The following is a 13,479-nucleotide window of genomic DNA, read 5'->3' on the forward strand; positions in this document are numbered from 1 at the left end:
AGTGTCCTTTTTTGTCTCTTTTCACATCTTTTATTTGAAAGTCTATTTTATCTGATATGAATATTGCAACTCCTGCTTTCTTTCGGTCTCCGTTTGCGTGAAATATTTTTTTCCAGCCCTTCACTTTTAGTCTGTATGTGTCTCTTGTTTTGAGGTGGGTCTCTTGTAGACAGCATATATAGGGGTCTTGCTTTTGTATCCATTCAGCCAGCCTTTGTCGTTTGGTTGGGGCATTCAACCCATTTACATTTAAGATAATTATTGATAGGTGTGGTCCCGTTGCCATTTACTTTGTTGTTTTGGGTTCACGTTTATACAACCTTTCTGCATTTCCTGTCTAGAGAAGATCCTTTAGCATTTGTTGAAGAGCTTGTTTGATGGTGCTGAATTCTCTCAGCTTTTGCTTGTCTGTAAAGCTTTTGAATTCTCCTTCATATCTGAATGAGATCCTTGCTGGGTACAGTAATCTAGGTTGTAGGTTATTCTCTTTCATTACTTTAAGAATGTCCTGCCATTCCCTTCTGGCCTGGAGGGTTTCTATTGATAGATCAGCTGTTATCCTTATGGGAATCCCTTTGTGTGTTATTTGTTGTTTCTCCCTTGCTGCTTTTAATATTTGTTCTTCGTGTTTGATCTTTGTTAATTTGATTAATATGTGTCTTGGGGTGTTTTGCCTTGGGTTTATCCTGTTTGGGACTCCCTGGGTTTCTTGGACTTGGGTGGCTATTTGCTTCCCCATTCTAGGGAAGTTTTCAGCTATTATCTCCTCAAGTATTTTCTCATGGCCTTTCTTTTTGTCTTCTTCTTCTGGGACTCCTATGATTCAAATGTTGGGTCATTTCACATTGTCCCAGAGGTCCCTGAGGTTGTCCTCATTTCTTTTGATTCTTTTTTCTTTTTTCCTCTCTGCTTCATTTATTTCCACCATTTTATCTTCTACCTCACTTATCCTATCTTCTGTCTCTGTTATTCTACTCTTGGTTCCCTCCAGAGTGTTTTTGATCTCATTTGTTGCATTATTCATTTTTAATTGACTCTTTTTTATTTCTTCTAGGTCTTTATTAAACATTTCTTGCATCTTCTCAATCTTTGTCTCCAGGCTATTTATCTGTAACTCCATTTTGTTTTCAAGATTTTGGATCATTTTGGATATTATTTGGATATTATTATTATTCTAAATTCTTTTTCAGGTAGATTCCCTATCTCCTCCTCTTTTGTTTGACTTGGTGGGCATTTTTCATGTTCCTTTACCTGTTGGGTATTTCTCTGCCTTTTCATCTTGTTTAGATTGCTGTGTCTGGAGTGGGATTTCTGTATTCTGGAGGTCTGTGGTTCCTTTTTATTGTGGAGGTTTTACCCAGTGGGTGGGGTTGGACGATTGGCTTGTCAAGGTTTCCTGGTTAGGGAAGCTTGTGTCAGTGTTCTGGTGCGTGGAACTTGATTTCTTCTCTCTGGAGTGCAATGGAGTGCCCAGTAATGAGTTTTGAGATGGGTCTATGTGTTAGGTGTGACCTTGGGCAGCCTGTATGTTGACGTTCAGGGCTATGTTCCTGCGTTGCTGGAGAATTTGCGTGGTGTGTCTTGCTCTAAAACTTATTGGCTCTTGGGTGGTGGTTGGTTTCAGTGTAGGTATGGAGGCTTTTGGACGGTCTCTTATTACTTAAAGTTCCATGTAGTCAGGAGTTTTCTGGTGTTCTCGGGTTTTGGGCTTAAGTCTCCTGCCTCTGGATTTCAGTTTTATACTTCCAGTAGTCTCAAGACTTCTCCAACTATACAGCACTGATAATAAAACTTCTAGGTTAATGGTGAAAAGATTCTCCCCCGTTAGGGACACCCAGAGAGGTTCACAGAGTTACATGAAAAGGAGGAGAGGGAGGCGGGAGATAGAGATGAGCAGGAGGAGAAAAAGGGGGACTCAAGAGGAGAGAGACAGATCTATGCAGTTGTCTGTTCCCAGAGTGTTCTCTGTAGCCCAGACACCCACAAAGATTCACAGAATTGGATTGGGAAGAGAAGGGGAAAGGAGGAAATAGAGGTGTTCTGAGGTAGAAAATGGAGAGTCAAGATTGGGAGAGAATAATCAACACACTCCTGAATAAAAATGGGAACTGAATATTGGATTCTTAAACGTCCACAATTTCCTAGATGCCCATCAGCAGATGAATGGATAAGGAAGCTGTGGTACATATACACCATGGAATATTACTCAGCCATTAAGAAGAACTCATTTGAATCAGTTCTAATGAGATGGATGAAACTGGAGCCCATTATACAGAGTGAAGTAAGCCAGAAAGATAAAGACCATTACAGTATACTAACACATATATATGGAATTTAGAAAGATGGTAACGATAACCCTATATGCAAAACAGAAAAAGAGACACAGATGTACAGAACAGACTTTTGGACTCCGTGGGAGAAGGCGAGGGTGGGATGTTTCAAGAGAACAGCATCGAAACATGTATATTATCTAGGGTGAAACAGATCACCAGCCCAGGTGGGATGCATGAGACAAGTGCTCGGACCTAGTGCACTGGGAAGACCCAGAGGGATCGGGCGGAGAGGGAGGTGGGGGGGGGATCGGGATGGGGAATACATGTAAATTCATGGATAATTCATTTCAATGTATGACAAAAACCACTACAATATTGTAAAGTAATTAGCCTCCAACTAATAAAAAAAATGTCCACAGTTTATATCATATACTGGAAAACAAAGATTAAAAATCTAGAGGTTATACTCTTAAAAATACTACATTAAAAACAAAAACCAAAAACACACACACAAAAATTTTAGAAATATATATGAAGTTTGGTTTAAAAATAGGGCTTCTCTCTTTTTTTTTGGTAAGGTTATAGTGTAATGAAAATGAAAATTAAGGAGTAGTAGAGGAGTAATAGAGGACTTTAAAAGGAAATAAGAGAAAAAGAAAAATAGAAAATAGAAGATAAAAAGGAAAAAAAAAAAACAGGAAAAATAATTTTTCCTAATTAAAAAAAATCGTAAAAATCTATGAAAATGAAAGTTAAGGAGTAATGCGGGAGTAATAGGGAATTTTAAAATAAAAGAGAAAAAAGAAAAAAGGAAAAAAAAGGAAAAATATATCTAGGAATTTCTCTGGAGCTGTTGCGGTCAGTGTGGGCTGGGTTCAGTTTCAGATAGCTCCTCATTCCAGCTTACACTTTTTGATATCTACAGGCCCCTTCCGGTGTAGTCGATGTTATCTACAGGGATTTTAATCTGTTGCACCGGTCCCTTCTGAAGCGGTTCCCTTTGTTTATTTGGCTTCTGTTTGCTGGTCTCTTCAGTGCCTAATTTCTGCCCTGACACAGGAGGGCGGAGGTGGACTCTTATTCAGGTTGCTAGTTCCGTCATGCTGCGGGGAAGGGCTGGCGCTGCTTTCCCCTCTGCGCTGCTCAGGCTCCTGGCTGTTCTATATGGAGCGTGCCCTGCACTGCACGCGGTTCCAGCCCTCGGGTGTTCCACAAAAGCGCGGAACAAAAAGTGCGTCTGCTTTTTGTGCCCTCCCCGTCAGAGCGGCTCAGGCAGCCAGGAGCTTGACGGGCGCACTCTCCCTGGGTGCGGCGCGCCTTCTGCCCTCCGCGTCCCTGCACCCTGTGTCTCGCTGTGACCCTCCCGGTGGATGTCGACCATCCAGAATCTCAGGAGATCTTTGGTAGAAACTGGAGGCCTGTTTGCAGTGAGGTAGGGGCTGCTGCCCTTGGGGCCGAGCCTGCCCCTTTCCCCTCCCCCCTGCCTCCAGCCTCCGGCGGGGCTGGGCCGGTCCGCAGCCTGCCAGCTCTTCTCTGGACCTGCTCGGTCCCTTTGTTCTGCGAACGGCCGGCAGTGTGTTCGGGCAGTTAATTTTCTCTCTCTCTTTTGCTGTCCCACAGTTTAAGTTGGCAACTCACAAAAGCTCCCTCTGATTGCCCTCAGGGCACTCAGGCCCAGTCCTTACCCTAAGCAATGCCGCTGCTCCTCTCCGATCTGCCCCCACTTGCTGGTGGCAGATGCGGGCTTCTGGTGTACTTTTCTGCTGGGAGTTGCTTTTAGGCACGTAATCTGTGGGTTTTATTTATTGTTCCCCTCCCAGTCAGGTTGTCCTCCGAGATTCAAAAACTTCCCCCAGACCCGACCCGCCAGTGCGAAGGTTTCCTGGTGTTTGGAAACTTCCTCTATTAGACTCCCGTCCTTAGCTCTTTTGTCTTTTTTTATCTTTTATATTTTGTCCTACCTCCTTTCGAAGACAATGGGTTGCTTTTCTGGGCGCCTGATGACCTAGCGATCAGAAGTTGTTTTGTGAAATTTGCTCTGCGTTCAGTTATTTTTTTAATGAATTTGTAGGAGAGAAAGTGGTCTCCCCATCCTATTCCTCCGCCATCTTGGCTCCTCCCCGCCAGGGTGTGCTCTTTTAGGAATGGCTAGTCACCCCACACACCTCGGTTAGGAACAGTTCACTTCTACTGAGTGCTTACTACATGACAGGCAAAAGTCTTAGCATTTCATATCACCTGACAATTTTCAACTGAAGGCTGGAGGAGATATTAATATTAGGCTCACTTTAATGATAAGGAAATCTAGCTATAGAAGAGTTAAAAAGCTTACTCAAGGTTATATAGCTAGATAGCCATGAAGTCAGAATTCAAGCCTGCATTCATAAATGCAATACTGCTGTGTGTACACTGCAGGGTGAAACACAAGGTGGGCTGGAACCAAATAGCAGAGGGTCTTCTGTGTCATCCCTAAGTTCTGCATTTCATAAATAAATTACTAATGGAGGAGAAAATATGCCTATTTTTTTGTATATGAAATGAAAAGAAATAAAAAAGTTAAAAAAGAATCCATTATTAGTGATAATTTGGAATAATTGTTCATCTAGTGCTTTGCTGTTCAATATGGTAGCCTCTGGCTGCGTGTGGCTACTGAGCATTTGAATATGGCCAGTCTAAATTGAGATGTGCCATATGTATAAAATGAACACTGGATTTCTAGAATTTAGCATGACAATAATATTTTATTAATATTTTTCTGTATTGATACATATTGATATATTTTGGATATATTGTTTTAAGTGAAATATATTTTAAAATTATTTTTCCCTGTTTCTTTTTACCTTTAGTAATGGAGCTATTAGAGAATTGGCTTGCGTTATATTTGTTGGGCATTGCTGGTCAGAGCAACATAGAGTTACAGTGGATGTTCTACTGTCTTTGATAGAAGGACTTCCTACCACATTGGTTTTCTAACCACATTCTTTCCTTGCTTTCTGGCCATTTGCAAGAAAAATTTTAAGAGGCACCCCCTCTGTAAAGGGTTGAGAGCCCCTAGAATTTCCTTTTTTACTTGCTTCAAACCACAAGAGAATGATCAATGTAATCTCTGGATGAGGAGTCAACATTTTACGAGGGCAAAGGGAAGAGGTGTACAGAAATTTCCAATCCCTGGACGGTGTGAAGTGAAAGTGTTTTCAAAGGATCCCACAAGAATGGCATGGGTGGGCATAATGGGTCTGTCTCCTCGTCAAAAGACCCAAGGAGTTGAAAGGAAACTCTAACTACAACACCAAAATGCCACAAAACCATAGTTATTAATACCAACTAACTAGCATCTCTATCTGTCACCATCTCATCTTAAAAAACTTGTGAAAATACGTAATCTTGATGAGACTTCAATTAGGTATAAATACCAGCACCAAAAGGAGACAGTACAGTCTTCTGATCATCTGCAGATCAGCAATTAGAAAAGAAAGATCAGCTACCTCCTTGGGACCTGATCAGCTTAACACAGAAGCTACCGATTTCAACTACTTCGGCCTAACTCTCTCCTAAACAATGAAATATACAAGCTATTTCTTAGCTTTACAGCTCTGCGTGCTTTTGGGTTTTTCTGGTTCTTATGGCCAGGGCCCATTTTTTAAAGAAATAGAAAACTTAAAGGAGTATTTTGTAAGTATGATCTTTTAATGAGACTTTCTTGTGATTGAAATGACTTGATGTTTGATGTTGACTTGGAATTCTATGATGGGCTCTCATCTCTAATCTTCAGTCATTTTGAGAAGACTTGGTGTTACTGTGACTGTTGGCTAGATGTGTGTTTTGTTTTTTTTTTAAACTAAACGATCTAGATATTGCTTTAATGCTCTGCTCAGTTTGCTATAGAGATTTAGGAGGGATTCATGAATGCTCCAAAAGATGGGCATAATATGGGTATATATCATAGTGTTGATATTTCATGATGAGAATCCATTCAACTATGACATTAAGTAGAAAGCATACTGAAAAGCTGAGTCTTAATTTTTCATTTCTCAAGTTACTATAATGGTGACAGTCAAAAGTCAAGATCAGCATTAAAAATGGTCATTTGAAATAATTGATCAATTAAAGAAGATGAGGTCCTTAAATATTTGGCTTAAAAACAAAAACACTTCTAGGTGTTTTTCTCTAAAAAGTCATTTAAAAATTTTACTATCCCATCTAGATTGTCTGTGAATTACTCTTCGACTCAGTCACTTGCTGAGATTTTTTTGTAGGAGCTATAATCTAGTTTATATTTTAAAAAATTTTTTGTCTTGTTTTATGAGTTTCTTAAAAAATTTATTTATGGTTAATTAAAATAGCTTGTGCATTTAAAATATTTTATCATATGTCCAAATTTAGCTATTATAATTATAGCTGGAGCTATCTTTTAAAGGTGATATAATACCTTGTAGGACGCAGGTAGAGGTTATAGAGGTTATACCATGGGGGGGCAGTATTTTATAGTGAGATGGTTTTATTGATTTTTTTTTTTTTAACTATACTTTTTTCTTAACATAGTAATTTGGGACATTGAAGTATCATCAGTCTTGAATGAGTTCATTGTGTTTTTATATTAGTAAATAAGAAAGCAAAAACTCACATGATAGTCTTTGGCTATTATCCAATTGGATAGCTTTTGTGAATATTTTTTGTTAGAACTAAACAGTGTTGAAAAGAAAATCAGTAAATATTGCCAGCATCCAAGTTCAATAAAACTTGAGGTACATTTTTACAGCAATTTATGGACTAATTTTAAGCCAATTTTTTCTTGTGTTGTTTTATTTTCCAGAATGCAAGTAACCCAGATGTAGCTGAGGGTGGGCCTCTCTTCATAGAAATTTTGAAGAATTGGAAAGAGGTAAGCTGAACATTTCCATTTGGCTGATTTTCCTGTTGCTTTTTTTCTGATGGATAAATTCACATCAACCTCTCTTTGTGCTCTTTTCTCCCAAGGAGAGTGACAGAAAAATTATTCAGAGCCAAATTGTCTCCTTCTACTTCAAACTCTTTGAAAACTTCAAAGATAACCAGGTCATTCAGAGGAGTGTGGATATCATCAAGCAAGACATGTTTCAGAAGTTCTTGAATGGCAGCTCTGAGAAACTGGAGGACTTCAAAAAGCTGATTCAAATTCCGGTGAGATGATCTTAATGCTTCCTTTGGTATCTTTGCAGAGGCTCTTACAAAGCACTTCATTACCAGAAAATAGAAATTAGATACTGGGTACAGTTGCTAAAGCTCTGAAGTGAACTTGTGGTCAAAATGCCTCTTTGCTATTTCTCTTTCGCCTTGGACGACTTTGCAGAGTCAGTTATTGGAGGCACTTAAGTCTGTGATTTTGGGAAAATACTGGCATTATGCCTACCTCACAAAGATGGGTGAATGGACAAATCAGTGAGGAGGAAGCAGAGAAGGAGTTGAGGTGATGGGGGCAGAATATTGAAAACCAATTCTCCCATTGCCGCTTGTTTGTGTGTTGGAAATTCTCTTGCTTTGAATAGGTTGCATGTCTTAATGGAAAGAGCAGTGGGAGGGAGAGGGAAGAAGATGTGTGCTCCGCCCAGCTTAGCCACCAAAGAAATGTGTGACTTCAGATGAATCACAGGCCTGGCTGGGGCTGTTTCCTCATCTTAAAAGGAGCCTGTTGAGTTCACTATAATTTCTATGGTCTCCTTTGCTCTAAAATTCTACAATGCCATGGATAGAATATGAGAATGAGATAGGAGAAAGGAATAGAGACAAAGGCCCTCCCGCTGCCGGACTCTGGTCAACCGCTCAGATTGTATAGCCCAAGGAGAGGTGACTGCGTTTGTTTTTAGAAAGAAAATAGGTAGAATTGTCCTATCAATGAATCTTTAAAGTTCTTAGAAGCTGAAAGATAACTTTGAAGCGTAAGGGCAAGTCACATTTCCCAAAATTTCATCTAAGGGACAAAGGCCTCCAGATTTTTTTGGGGGAGAGTTGGCTTTGGTATAAATAGGCTTGGGTGAGAAGAGGAGGGGTCTCATTATGATTTGTTTTTTCAGGATTTGTAGCATCTCTTGCTCTAACCTGGTCTGCTTCCCAGCAGTCTCATTTAAGCTCCCAGGAACTGAAATAAGTGATTGCTCTTCAAGATTTCTCTAGTCTCCCATATGTTAGATAGTATGAGAGTGGCTTGGAAAAATTATACGTAATGTTTTCCATGTCAGCAGATCTCCATTGGTTGCAGGCTAGAGAATGAAAAAGCACTTGTTCCTAACCCAGTGCTGCCTCTGGCTGCTGTTCAGTCCTAGAGAAGACCCTTAGTTTCTTGGTGATGCTTAGAAAACTGGAAAGTAAAATTTATCACCTGTAAACACACAGCTGGTAGAAACTTTTCTACTCTGTTGTAACTGGGCCTTGAAAACAATTGGTTGGTCCCATCCTTCTGGAAGCGCCAAGCCTCCTGCTTTACAATGTGCAACTTGAGTGAGTGTGCAACCACTGTCATCTTTTGCTCAGATGTCAACATACTTAAAGCATGTTTTGCCTTTTTGTTTTGTAACTTAGAATCTCCTAGTCATTCTCAGAAATGTGGCAAGGTGGCTGCAGCGTTTCCAGCTTTAGAAAGAAATGTAGTGGCAGAGCAAAGATGAAAGCAAATGGTCCTCATTTTATGAAGCATGAATTCACTCATATGGTCCTACTGGGAAGAGTGAGAAAATAGTTCAATTTGCTGGAATGGAAGGCAGGGTACAGGGAGATTGCTTTCATTCCTAACTTTAACTATTATATAATAGCAGTAATTGATCATTACCATTTAAATAAGATCAGTGTTTATTCTTAATCCCATTATGGGAACGATGAGACTGACCTAATTTGGAGGAAATAAAAAATTACGGTTTTCCTCCTTCTAGGACTTGGTTGGTGTTTATAAAGTACTGAACCTATACCAGTGGTTTTCAAACTTGGGTGGTGCCTAATCACCTGGTGATGTTGGTAACTACACAGTGGCCCAGGCCTAGTCCGATTTCATCCAGCTGGGTGTCAGAGTTCTTCATTAGGTCCTCAGGTTACTCTTTGACACACCCAACATGGGAGCCATTGGCTCTAGTAACTCATTTGATACTTTCTAGGTGACAGTAGTGGCAGAGACCCTAAGGGTTATCTAAACAGTCTCCTCCTACTTGGAGGAGAAACAGCGATCTGGAGAGCTTCAGTGACTGGTTTAAAGTCAGATGTGTTGCACACACAGAATTTACACCCACATTTTTCTGTCACTCTACTTCTGGGTTTTTTGCACTATATAATTTTCAGATCTCTGAAGTGGTAAATTTACGATATGTGATGTGCTCCATCCTGTTACAGCCCAACTATCAATTGAATTGTTATAATTTTAGTCTTTATCACTGAAGAAACCAACATTACATATTAAGGTTCATTATTGCTAGTGAAAATAATTTATTTTAAAGAATACTTTTATTTTCTTGGGCCTAGACAGCAGAATATCCTAATGACTCATATGCCTGAAATTAATTTTGCTGTTTTCTTTCCCAATAGGTGGATGATCTGCAGATCCAGCGCAAAGCCATAAATGAACTCATCAAAGTGATGAATGACCTGTCACCAAAATCTAACCTCAGAAAGCGGAAGAGAAGTCAGAATCTCTTTCGAGGCCGGAGAGCATCAATGTAATGGTCCTCCTGCCTGCAATATTTGAATTTTTAAATCTAAATCTATTTATTAATATTTAATATTTTACATTATTTATATGGGGAATATATATTTAGACTTATCAAAGTATTTATAATGGTAATTTTATGTCATGAAAATGAATATCTATTAATATATGTGTTATTTATAATTCCTTTATCCTGTGACTATTTCACTTGACCCTTTTTTTCCCCTGACTAACTAGGCAAGTCTATGGGATTTCAAGGTTTTATCTCAGGGGCCAACTAGGCAGCTAACCTAAGCAAGAATCTGTGGGTTGTGCACTTATTTCACTTGATGATGTAATGAATGCTGATAAATGAAATGATGTCATCTAGTCACTACTTATCTGAGACTAGATCTGCATTCTGAGCCACTACTTTGATGGCATGGCAGACAGCACTTGAATGTGTCGGGCGATATGATTTGTGCCCTGATAAAAACATAGCATCTCATCTTACCTTACACCTGGTGTTTCAGAATATCACTGACAATTGTGATTATACCCAAATGGAAAGTAATGTGTTTGTTTAGTTTATCAGTATTTAATATATATGAATAAAGTGCAATTTCATAACTATGTATGTTGTGTCAGACTTTTTCTAAAGTGGGGGCTGGGTTAAATGAAACACAGACTAATAAATTAATAGAAGGAGATATAAGAGTTGGATTAAAATCTGCTCAAAGTGGTATTTTTCTCCACTGACAATTTGCTGGTTTCCACTGTTCCCTTTGGTAGTTGTTTGAATTATCTTTTCACAGCTGTGGAAAGTAGTCCAAATTGTTTAGCTTGGCACACAAATATTTACTTCTACTTTATCCCTACTCAATTCCTCAGGGTATCCCTCATCTTGGTATCCCCTATCTCCTCCGGTCACTTTGGGTAAACACTGTTACGTATGGAATAGTGAGTGGAAACTCTAGAGTGGGAAGCTTGGATTAGAATCTTAGTCCTGCCATTACAAGTGGTGTGACTTTTATACTCTCTAAGCTTCACTTTCCTCTGATAAAGAAGAATAATAGTGCCTTTCTCATAACATTGTAGGCTTCCCAGGTGTCTTAGTGGTAAAGAATCTGCCTGCCAATGCAGGAGACACAAGAGATGCAGGTTCAATCCCTGGATCAGGAAGATGCTTTGGAGGAGGATATGGCAACCTACTCCAGTGCTCTTGTCTGCAAAATCCCATGGACAGAGGAGCCTGGTAGGCTACATAACATTGTAGTGAGACTTTATCCTTTCACTCAAGATATAATTACTAGAGCACCTACTATGTGCCTGGTGCTGTTCTAGACACTTGAGTTTCATCTGTGAGCAAGACAAACAAGATTCCTTTGGGAATTTTGAATTTAACAAAGGGGAGATTGATAATAAACAAAATACATAATATGTTAGTAAATTTCATGCTGTGTTAGAAGATGATTGGTGCTACAGAAAAAAAGTAAGAAAGAATAGGGGAACTGGGAAAACTATGGGACAGAGCAAATGGGCTAGGGATTTAAATTGAGCAATTATACTTGGCTTCATTAAAGAGACAACATTGGAGGAAGCACTTGTAAGAGCTAAGAGAGGATTTTTGGCAAAGGAAACATTCTTGCAAAGACTCTAAAGTGGAAATTTGCCTTGACTGGTAAAAAAGTACCAGTAGTCCAGTGTGCTTGGAGCAAAATGAGTCAAGAATAACTCTTGAGTTTTTAGTTGAGCAGCTAAAAAAGTGAAGTTGTCTTTAACTGAAATGGGGAAACTAGAGTGAGCAGGTTTAGGGTGGAAAATTAGAAATTCAATTTTGAACGTTAAGTTTAAGGAATCCATTAGATTTTAAAACGGAAATGACGAGTAAACTATTGAATAGATCAGTCTGGAGTTGAGAGAGAACTCTGAACAGTTGATGTAAATTTAGAAGTTGAGGGTATTGAGTTCAGTTCAGCCACTCAGTTGTGTCTGACTCTTTGCGACCCCATGAACGGCAGCACGCCAGACCTCCCTGTCCATCACCAGCTCCTGGAGTTTACCCAAATTCATGTCCATTGAGTCGGTGATGCCATCAAACCATCTCATCCTCTGTCATCCCCTTCTTCTCCTGCCCTCAATCTTTCCCAGCATCAGGGTCTTTTCAAAAGAGTCAGCTCTTCGCTTCAGGTGGCCAAAGTATTGGAGTTCCAGCTCCAGCATCAGTCCTTCCAATGAACACTCAGGACTGATCTCCTTTAGGATGGACTTGTTGGATCTCCTTGCAGTCCAAGGGACTCTCAAGAGTCTTCTCCAACACCACAGTTCAAAAGCATCAATTCTTCTGCGCTCAGCTTTCTTTATAATCCAACTCTCACATCCATACATGACTACTGGAAAAACCATAGCCTTGGTTAGATGGACCTTTGTTGACAAAGTGATGTCTCTGCTTTTTAATATGCTGTCTAGGTTGGTCATAACTTTCCTTCCAAGGAGTAAGCATCTTTTAATTTCATGACTGCAGCCACCATCTGCAGTGATTTTGGAGCCCAAGAAAATAAAGTCTGCCACTGTTTCCACTGTTTCCCCATCTATTTGCCATGAAGTGATGGGACTGGATGCCATGATCTTAGTTTTCTGAATGTTGAGCTAGCAGGTATTTTAAGACCTAGTACCTGTTGAACTCATGAAGATCATGGGTTTATATAGTGAAGAGAAGGAAAGATAAGTATTGAATTTTTCAAGGTACACAATTGGCTTTGGGTTGTATAGTGAGGGCAAGATTGTGAGTATCAGGGGGAGAAAGGGTTAGGTATCTGGGGCTTCCTTCTGAACTATTTCATTTAATGCTCCATTTAATTCCATTTAATAGCAATAAAGTTAAATGAAATAATTCATGTAAAAGTATCAGTTTAGTCCTTGACAATAGTCAGAGATTATTGTTTTGACTATCGGATAGTAGTTGAGTAACAGTGGTTGAGATTCCATCTCCATTCCCTGTGGTTCCTCTTCCAGTCTAAGGTTTATCAATAATTTCTGTCAGTATTACCCATAAAACAATCAAATTATTGTACCAGCTACTAAAAAGAATGTCTTTCCTTTTTAGTTTTATGACATTTTTTTTTTCACTATAATTTTGTGTGTTAGACATTATTAAATAGTTACACTGAATGGATAGTTGACTGAAAGAATTGGGCAAGATTGAGGTTATCTTGACTTGTCTAGAATTCAAGTGGCATCTGAATGCTTGTAGGAGAGGAAATTTTTTTTTTTCTCTACTCTTCTAAAGTCTTGACTGGGATCCCATAACAAAAGACAGATTAACAAAAGGAAAGCATACATGTTTATTTAAATTATATGTGACACAGGGATCTTCGTAAGGAAATAAGGACCGGGAAAAAAAAAAAACTGTTAAATCTGAGTGTTTTAGTGCTAAATCTGGTGAAGAATGGAAAATCATGGAAAGATACGGTAGGACAAAGGTGAGCTAAGTGTGGTATATGGGGCAACACTTAGCAGGATCTGCCACTGTTCACATTCCCCTCTGATTTCCTTGTCTTT

The 13,479-nt window shown here is 39.3% G+C and overlaps 1 protein-coding gene across 1 annotated transcript; it reads left to right on the forward strand.

Moving 5' to 3' along the window:
* Window positions 1–5,725: 5,725 nt before the first annotated feature.
* Window positions 5,726–10,551, forward strand: IFNG (interferon gamma). Its single transcript, XM_020881704.2, has 4 exons — window positions 5,726–5,945; window positions 7,087–7,155; window positions 7,251–7,433; window positions 9,819–10,551. Exons 1-4 carry the CDS (start codon window positions 5,832–5,834, stop codon window positions 9,951–9,953), a joined length of 501 nt encoding a protein of 166 aa, XP_020737363.1. The 5' UTR covers window positions 5,726–5,831; the 3' UTR covers window positions 9,954–10,551.
* The last annotated feature ends 2,928 nt before the right edge of the window (window positions 10,552–13,479 follow it).

Source organism: Odocoileus virginianus, chromosome 24 (genome assembly GCF_023699985.2).
Source record: "Odocoileus virginianus isolate 20LAN1187 ecotype Illinois chromosome 24, Ovbor_1.2, whole genome shotgun sequence".
Taxonomy (NCBI): domain Eukaryota; kingdom Metazoa; phylum Chordata; class Mammalia; order Artiodactyla; family Cervidae; genus Odocoileus; species Odocoileus virginianus.